At 40.9% G+C, this 9917-nt stretch overlaps 1 protein-coding gene across 1 annotated transcript in view; it reads left to right on the top strand.

Annotated features, from left to right (window-relative positions):
- Window positions 1-4742: 4742 nt before the first annotated feature.
- Window positions 4743-9917, top strand: part of JAZF1 (JAZF zinc finger 1) — a 271472-nt gene continuing 266297 nt past the window's right edge. Inside the window, exon 1 of the mRNA XM_011972251.1 lies at window positions 4743-4809. Within this exon, the coding sequence (XP_011827641.1) occupies window positions 4794-4809 (16 nt within the window). The 5' untranslated portion in view covers window positions 4743-4793. The remainder of the gene's footprint in view (window positions 4810-9917) is intronic.

Below are 9917 nucleotides of genomic sequence, written 5' to 3' on the forward strand. Positions count from 1 at the left end.
CCTTACCCCAAGTGTATGGGTGGTATATGTTTTTAAATTGATATATCAATGTTGAATTTTTATTGTCACGGTTTCTGTTCATGCTCCCTTCAAACCTTTCATTTATTTGTTTCTGAACCTTGGATATCTCATAAAAATGTCACCATTGTGGTTGAACATTAAGCACCTTCCCATTTTGCTCTGGGCCGTTGAAATAAATTTGGACCAGGTGCTCTGCTCATAATGGAGCCCCTTGAAGTGCTCTGATAATGAGCCGGGAGCGGAAGCTGTCAGCCTTCAGCTGGCTTGAAGAATGCAATTAGAGCAGTTTTAATACTGCAGAGGGACCCCATCCAATCAAGGCCATTTGAGTTAAACCAAGTCTAGAATCCTAAACATGTACTTTTAAGCTTGTCAGCTTTGTCTCTGCACTGAGAATGGGGAGAAGGCATTCCTGTACAATGGATCCATTTTATGTCCAAGAGAAAAAAAATGCTCTGAATACCAATAGAAGTTCTCTCTCTCTCGTTTCTCCCATTATGATGTCATTATGACCATATTTATGATCTGATGTCAGTGTGGTCAGGATAACCAGTGTCAAATTAAGTTTCAAATGAATCAAGGACTTAGCAAGCCCATTTCTAGAAATCCACCCTAAAAATAGTGCACAGCCTGTTTTTTTTTTTTTTAATAGCAAAATCGGGATTCACCTAAATATCCATTAATATGGGGAGTGCTTCAGTAAAGTATATTCACTATAGGAAACACTATGCAGCCATTAAAAAGAATAATACTGTTTTATGTTGTTGAGTAAAGTAAGTCACTTATAGAACAGTTTGTAGAAGCATGATGTGTTTTTTGGGGAAAACCCAATTACAATATACATTTATAGGTAGAGAGAGAAGATTTGGAAGAAAGCATACTAAATTATTTATGGTAAAAATCAGGAGAAGTGGAGATGGAAGGAGGTAAAGTTTGTTTTTTACTGTGTGTATATGCGTATTTTAAAATTATTTTCTCATATTTACTTAATGAATACTTTTTGTATTCTAGGGGGAGTTTAGCTCACTATCAGGTAAATGCCCTGTTGTAAGTAAATAAATGAGCTTCTGTGGTCCAGGAGGAGTGGGGAGAAACTTCTGGTATTAAGGGATGCTGGGGCATAGTAATGATGAGAGGGGTTATCACTGAGGGAGAACTTTACATTCTTCATTTTGGAAAATCCTTCCAACAGCCCTGTGGGGTAGATGCTGTTACACTTACTTTACACCCGAGGGTGCACAGGTTTGGAGAGATGTGTTGATTTGCCAGGCCACAAATTTGCAGTGAGTGTAGTAAGGCTTTGAACCCAGGTCAGCTTGGCTCCAGCGACATGCCCATAACCTCTTCCCTTTTCCCTGCTTGGTTTCTGAGGACAGTTCTTTAAAAGCGGATTTGATTTCCTGGGACCTGTGTCCTTTCCCTCTTCATTTCTTTCAAGAAAATGAGGACACAATTCAGGAGTAGTTGTTATTGTCGTTAATGGTTGACATTTTTTATAAAGGCTTAGACTAGTCATTAAGAAGTCTCATTCTGTGCTCATGGGATTCACAGTGGATTCTCCAGTGAGTGGAAGCCTTTGTCCTAAAATGAGGCAGTGTATAATAATGTCAGTTAATTTCATTTGAAATACAATTTAAAAATAAATAATTTCACACATCAGACAAGCCAGGGTTGTCTTCATTAATGAGAAATATTATGCAAAATTTAAAGATCAGAATAATTATAAAAGTATGTATAACCTCCTTTATAAACTTAACTCCTGCGAAGTAGTAGCTTACTCAAATAGCTCATTTCTTCTAACATATTTATTAAGCCACGAATCTTTTTGATTTCATAAACATAAGCTTATTTCATCAACAAAAAATAGGGCTCTCTATATGTATGTGTGTATGTGCACATAAGTACATACATATATGTATTTCTGTTTCAGATTTTTAAAAACTCTCCACAATGTTTTGTTTGTTTTCCATATCTTCTTTAGCTTGGATTTCTGCTTCATATGGGATACTGCTTTCCTGTTGGCTTTTTAAGGTGTTGTGCACAATATTAAAATCTCATTTCAGGTTTCCTCTCTATTCCATGACTCAAACTTTGGAATTATTCCTATGAAAGAAATACTTACTAAATTTAGCCACAAGTTAGCCTCTTCCAGTGACCTTAACAAACATTTCATGGCCCTTCTTCTGACATTGTGACACTGACTTTTTAACTTATTTGGGGCAAGTTAATTACTTAGGACAAATAATGTAAACATCCTTGCCCAGAGGCCTGGAAAAGTAGGAACACATAGGTAGACGTGAGGCACTTAGAAAATGTTGCAGTGACCCCTGTACAGTACTGTCAGCTAATTTTATAATAAAGCATAAGAAAGCAATAGAATACGTTGAAGGGAAAAAGCCTCACTTCTGATTTTTTTTTTTAACTAAGTCAGCTTTTTTTTCAAGCATCTACTCTTAAATAATTGAATTTACTTGGCATTTAGGTTCCTTTTTCTTATGCAATTTCTTTCCAATTATGATTATTTTATTTTATGTTTTGCTTCTTATCAACCCCTTTGACCATATAACCATGAGACTATCACTGGGCCTTCTGTCCCTTTGTTGCGAAGAAAATTCACACATCCAGGGGCTTCTGTATGTAGAAGGCGAGTTTCTTTGAAAATGGCCACAACAGAGTGGTTTTTCCTCCTGGGGTTGCCAGCACTGCCCCAGGCAGGCGCAATAATGCAGACGTGACATAAACAGGCACGTTCACTGTGATGAGACGTGAGGGGTCCGTATTCTTCCAAAGAGACTGTGCCTCGGTGGTTGTAAGTGTACCTTGTGAAATTGTCCCCCAGGAGAACACATGTGCCAAAGTATTAAGAGACAGCCTAACAAACTACTTTGATTTAAAGTGAAAATAAAGCAAAATGTAAAGATTCGGGTCCAGAGAGTCAGGATGGGAGTCGTGTGGTCCTGGCTTTGATTTTCAGTCCTTGGGTGCGCCCTTGCCTGAGAGAAAGCCAGGGGAGACAGCCTGAAGTCATCACACTCCAGGGCAAATCTGAGGACTGACCTTCCCTCTCAGTATAAAAGAGCTCTACCAATAACAGCATGGATGGCTGTGTGGGCTGCATGGGAAGTCCAGAGACCAGGTCTCCAGCCAGGCTCCAGCACGGCTAGCTCTGCTAACTCAAGTACTCTGTAACCTACCTAGATATCAGTTGCTTATTTTAAAACATAGAGGACTGGAGAGGGTCCTGTCCAACTCGGATGAAGGAAATTTAGAAGACAATAGTGTTGTGTTTTGTGTGAAAGGAAGATTGTGGGTCACACATTGCTCACTGCTAACACCTACCAATAGTGCTAATTTAAAAAGTCATATATTTTCATACCGAGGCAAGGCTGGAGTTTCCTTTCCTGAGGTTTGGGAGGAGGGGAACAAGGTGAGAGAGGTTGTCTTTGTACTTTTCTTAAATTTATAATTTTTTTGGTTATTCACACAATGTCATCACTGTTTTGGTTTTTAAAAAATACGTATCTAGAGGAAAATCTGAAAGGTGTATGCAAGTTTATATAAACTATTTTCTAAAAATTAAAAATACATGCACATGACTTGAAAAATTTAAATGATACAAAGAAAGGTAAACTCATCCTTCCCTGATCCTCTAACCCCATCCCAACTTTTGAAACAACTGTTAGGTGTTTATCTCTTTCCTTCTAAAATGTTAACTGTACGTGTTTTGGTGGGGGAGGGGGCGGGGGGTGGAAGGGAGCTGAATTATGGATGGTTTCTATTTTTTCTTTCAGTTTATCTTTTCTATTTTTTATAATGACTTCTAGTCTTTTTAAGTTTTATCCAAGAATTCGTATGTCTGGAGATACTTATCTCAAAAGTGAAGCAAGGCCAATTTACATTAAAGACCTGACTTTGGGAATTGTTATATGCTATTTAAGTGTACAGTTGCATATAGCCATATCCATAAGTAAATATGGTAACAATTATTTGAAATGAACTTTATTCTTCAGCCTGAACAGATTATATTCTATAGTAGGCTCATGCCATTTTGTTAATTGTATTAATTATTTATTACATACTGCCATTTCGCATAGTTCAGTGGGTTGTGGGAAGCCGATTATAGCAGTTTGTTTCAAGTCAGTTTTACACCCTGGTTGACAAAATCATCACACTTTCTCACTAAAATGAAAGAGCTGGAATAATGCTTGGGGCAGTTATAACAGATGCAAGGTTAAGGTGCAAACTGTGTGTGAAGCCTAGCCACCATATTTTTAATGAGATCCAATTTATGCAAGCAATATATACAGTGTTTCCTTCATTCATCTTCTCGGAAGTTCTTCATTTTGGTAGATTTTAGAACGGAAGATGTGTTTGATTCAGACATGTCTCCCAGACTTCATACTATGATGTTAAACTTAACAACATCATAAATTTCTTCTTTAACATTTTCTGTCTTCTGACAAGAAGACAAAAGTTAAAATCAGCTCTTTGGTATCGTTAGTAGTTTCATTACATATTTTTGGAATGAGAAATGCCGAGAACTTGTTAAATATGGAATCACTTGGAACAGCACGATCTCTCCTGAACCCAAGCAGTAATAATGCAAATCGAAAGCAGCTTCCTCCTCCACAGATTTGCAGTTTTTCTGATCACAGATGTGTCCTTCCATGTTGCCTGTCTTTGTAAACCAAGCATATTTTTGTCATCACCTCCAAACCCTTTAATCAGCTGTAAGTGCTGTCACTGGATAGAAGGTCCGTCCTTGGGTCTGTATGTGGGTGGCAAATGGTAAGTGAAAGGTTTCACTGAAATCTTGGCAGATTAGGAGCTGGGTTAAAAATACTTTTATAGGACATACTAACTTTTGTGTATTAATATATTTATTGAAAAACCAAAATCTTTCCAAATGGTTCTATGAGGAAGGATAGAAACGAGAGTTGAATTATAAAAGTTTGAAAGGAGGATTAAAGAGTTTTTGAGGGTGGTTGAAGCAGGGTTTGCAGAAGAATTTGCCTTTAGCCACCAAACTGTCGACGCCTGCTGGTGCTGGAGTTGACAGAGGTGTATCTGCTAAGGATATTGTATTAGGTGTTTGTCCTGGTGCATAAAAGCGGAGAAGAAATATGCTGTGATGAGCTCTTTTCATAACTTGATGAATGCAGGTCTTGCCTGTGATTTAGGACAGTCTCTGTTGGCATCAAACCTCCCTGTGTACTGGTTTCTGGCTGCACATCGTTGGATCTTTGTATCACACCGCATTGCTTGCTGACCTGTAGTATTTCACTACACACTGGGATTCTGGCTCTCCAGAGCCGATTCCATTTTAGGCAGCTGCCTTCTCCATGTTGGAATACTCTGTTTATCTTGCCTTCACCTGGTAACCAGTTCTAGGTAAGATGCCTGCTGGTCATGGCCCTGTTCCCATGAAGGTATTCACAGCTTTCATTTCAGTCAATCAAATTTATTGAGTGTCTGCTCTGGGTGTGCAGTATGCAAGTGCTGGAAATAGAAAGATGAATAAACCACAGTCTGTGCCCTCGAGGAGCTCACGCTTTAATAGGGGATTTTGGGTGACCTTAATGCTTCAGGACTTAGTAAGAAATAAGCCCGAGTACTTGTGAAATGTTAGGCTTTGTTGATGATTGTCACTAAGAGAACTGGTACTGTTGCCTTCACACTCTGCCTCTGGCCCTCCGTGCTGTTCAAATGCCCGTCTTCCTGCTACCTCCTCTACCTTGGAACATTGCAAGGCTTGGAGGGAGCTTGTTCTAAAGTCAAAGGAGAGCTAGATGCTTTGTGAAACTTTCTTCAGACCAGCTGCCACTGACAGCCTGCCCGGAGCCGGACATGGGGCAGGATCATGCCGGGATTGCTGTGACTGGATGGTGGAAAATTTTGCAAAAACATCTGTTCTGTTTGGAGGGTCCAAATATTTTCAAAAACATTTGCTTAGCCAAAGCTCATATTTCACAAAACCTTTGCAAATATCTAGAAGCTTTTCTTCTTTTCCATGTGGACATGGAAGCAAAGGAGAGGAAAATGTGGCCACATGTATGTTTTCAACTTCTTATTTCCAAGTATTTGGCTATTTCAGGGATAGAAACCAATCAGATCACTTTCGTGAGGTATGCGGTGCCTCTAGACTGTTCTCTCTCTTTTGGATAGATACATGAAATCTCGAAGAAAGAAAATTTCTCTAAACACAATGGGAGAGATTACAGTAATGCTATCAAGCTGTAGTTTTAATTGCTTGAAAATAAACGAAGAAAAAGGTTCACAGCTGTTTGAGAGTGAGGACCAATCACGGGCAGAGCAACAATAAAGCTCCCCTTTCCTGGGATGACTGCCAGGACTCAGCTCTCCACATCTGAAGATGTTTTACAAAGTGCAGTGTGCCGTGAGCAGGGAGAGAAAGGCATCCAGAGAAGGCGCGGGAGGACCTGAGTGAGGAGCCGGGCCCTGGCTTCATCCCATCTGTGGGCCTCAAGGTCAGGGGAGTAGGAGCTCGTGGCCAGACAGACTGGGATGACAGGGACTTCTTAGGGGACAAGTATGAGTTTGTTCAAACTTGGGGGCATGAGTTTTTGAGAACACTGCTCAACGCTCAGCATGGTGAATGCTGCAGACCAAGCATGGAGCCGTACCCGGCACCTCCAGGAGAAAAAAGCACCCCAAACTGTAAAGCTAAAGGCCTCTGCACATGATTGCCTGTGAACCAGAGGTTTGGAGATAAGTTTTCTCCCCCTTTATGTCATTCTGTATGTTCCAAGTTGGGCATGGAGAGCAGCTCTTCTGCCCTTTGAACCTGGTACAGACCCAGGAAACCTGGGCCTCTCCCTCAGTACCTCTCATTCCAGGTGCATGGCTCAGGCTCGTGGAACAAATCAGCTAACTTTTCTTTTGTTTCTTAATGCTAGGGAGCAAGCAGGGAGCTAATGGCCAAAGGAAGTCGAGGCACTTGTCCTTAAGACTATCTTTAGTGAAGTGGAAGGTGCAGGATCTGCCATTTGTCATGTCACCTTAGAACAAGGAAAAATCCCCAGAGTACAAACATCCAATTGGCATACCATACTCGATCTCCAGGGTAAAATATAATACAGCTATGATGCATGAGTCTCATTGTGAAACAGCTGATTGGTGAGGAAGATCAGTTCTCACTAAACTGGAGAGATGAGGCCGTGAGATGAAGAGGAAGCAGTGCTGAGCTGGGAGTCCAGATAGCTGGCTCTGTTCTCGGCTCTGCCGCCAGTCACGGTGCTGATTAAGTCACTGGGCTCTTCCATCCCCTCTGTGCCTTGTCGGTAGGCAGATTGGAGGATGTGTAAGTTCCTCCTGCACTAAGATCCTTGTACTGAGGACCTGATTTCCAGAGCCCTGGGAACATCTTAGAAATGGAGTAAATTCCACGAGATTTTCCCAGGGGAGGCCTTGATCACATTTTGTACAACATTCAGTCATGTATGGTTGCTATGATACCAGGCAGCATTTTGAAACCACACACAGGGATGAGTCTTTCAGTCAGTGGCCTAAACCATCTCCCTTTGCTGCAGAGCCAGCTTTTCTGCAATTCCAGGGGAAAGTATGGGCAATTGTTAATACCCCAAAGATTTTATATGATTTTAAAACAAAGTGGCCAACAGTGTCAACATTGTTTACCAGTGAGTCGTGTGTTCTTTTTCTCTTTGTCCTCCTCCTTTTTAAAAAAAATAACATTTCCTTGGCCTGTTAATTTCTCTGTTCTGTGTTGCATGTATGGAAAAGTATCTCAAAACCTATGACGTAAAACTCTCGATTTGCTTTACTTTTCCTGCTCTTGAGATTTTCATGTGGCCCTGATTAAAATTTTAATTTGTCAGTAGAGGCAAATCTCATTAGTGCCATTCCAGCAATTGGGCACTGGAATCATTTGCAAGGTCTTCAGGGAAGTTTGCCTTTGCACAGTTTAGGAAAGATTCTGTTAATTAGGTGAATGGTATAATTGATATGACAAGAGGATTGTTTAACTTAAGGGAAGCAATTTATTATGCATGCATGAGAAGCTTCTAGGTATTTACTGACCAATTGCATGCCCATTACATATCCTTTTTGTATTTTAGAGATAATCATCTTATATTGTTTACCTCCTAGCCCAGTTTTTGGCACACTTGAAAGTACTACAAACTGTCTTAAATAAATAAATGAATGAATAAATAAATAAATAAATAAATAAATAAATAAATAAATAAAAACTAGGCTGAGCACAGTGGCTTATGCCTGTAATCCCAGCACTTTGGGTGGGCGGATCATCTGAGGTCAGGAGCTTGAGACCAGCCTGGCTAACATAGTGAAACCCGTTTCTACTAAAAATACAAAAAATTAGCTGGGCATGTTGGCTTGCACCTGTAATCCCACTACTCCAGAGGCTGAGGTGGGAGGATCACTTGAACCTGGGAGGTGGAGGTCTCAGTGAGCCGAGATCGTGCCATTGCACTCTAGCTTGGGCAATAGGAGCGAAACTCTGTCTCAAAAACAAACAAACAAACAACTTAGAAGCAGAAGGAGACGGGAAAGGACACTAGGCTGAGAGACTGAGGCTGAAGTCTGGGTTCTGTTCTTCGCCTCAGCACTGATTAGCAAGTGAGCGTAAGTCATTTATCCTATCTGTACAGTTTGAAGATTGGGTTGAGCACCTTCCAATCTATTTTGCCCAAGTCCCCTTCCAACCTATTTTGACACTGAGATTTCACAAATTGAAACTAAATTGCCGTACTTGGTTCAAATAAATTATGTTTTTCTAAGTGGCCCAAATCTACCTTCTTCCTCATTTTTTCATTTTGTTAGCCTGGGCAGAAAACAAGAGAAAGTTTGCCCAACACTTTCTCCATCATTGGTTCTCCAGAGCTTTCCAGCAGCACAAGTCAGATTACCTAAGGCCTGGTGTAGCCTGGGCAGCACTGATGAGGCTCTGGCTGAAGCCTTGGCATTGATTCTCACAGGCCTCTGGCTGTGCTCTGTGGTCACCTCTTTAGTTGCTGGATTGTAGGGGGAGCCTAAAGTAGCCCCAAGGAGAGGGCAGGAGCAGCAAGGGGTTCCTTTGGGGATATGGGCACAACAGCATTTGTTAATGGAGAGATAAAGAGTCCACTGGTTTAACAACCAGAACAGTAGAACTCATCCCTGTTGATGTCTGAGTCATCATCTCTGGAATCTTCCCCCCTCACGACACTGGTGGAGCAGGGAAGCATGTTCACTGAGGATAATATTTACCTTAATTTAGGTTTTTCAAACCCAGCCTTTCCTAGCTCCATCTGCTGTGGACCTAGTAAATGACAAAGCTTCACTTAGTTATCTGGAGTGGACACAGACTCCAGCATTTTCTCCTAGAGTTTTTATCCAGGTGGTCTCACAACCATGGAGGGATGGCAGCAGCTTGTCAAAGATTTTCATATTCAAGGGTAGGCAGGTACAAAGGAGTTAACTTGTGGAAGCTTCATCTGGAATGGGGACCAGCCTTGTGCCGAGATGCTGTAGGTACCTGCTAGTTCTTCTTGGCTCTGGATGAGCAGAGGCTGTCTTTGGATGGATTTTGTAGGGTTTTTTGGATAGCTGTTCTTAAAAAGACCATTCATCTCCTCAGGAGTCATAAAATGGAATTACAAACTGATTTTCCAATTAGAGTTTTAAAACAACAGTAACAACAATCAAATCAACAGCAGCAGCCACCCTCTGGAAGGTGCCATTAGGTAGTAACCGTGAGCTTGAGGCAAGCACAGATACTTTTCCAAGCAGGGACCTTGTAGTACTCTGGTTGAGGATCATTATCTGGTTTGATGGTTCCTACCTTTTGTTGTTAATGCTTTCTCTCTCTCTCTCTTTCTTTCTTTCTTTCTTTTTTTTTTTTTTTTGAGATGAAGTCT

The sequence above is a fragment of the Mandrillus leucophaeus genome, unplaced genomic scaffold (assembly GCF_000951045.1).
Source record: "Mandrillus leucophaeus isolate KB7577 unplaced genomic scaffold, Mleu.le_1.0 Scaffold128, whole genome shotgun sequence".
In the NCBI taxonomy this organism is placed as follows: domain Eukaryota; kingdom Metazoa; phylum Chordata; class Mammalia; order Primates; family Cercopithecidae; genus Mandrillus; species Mandrillus leucophaeus.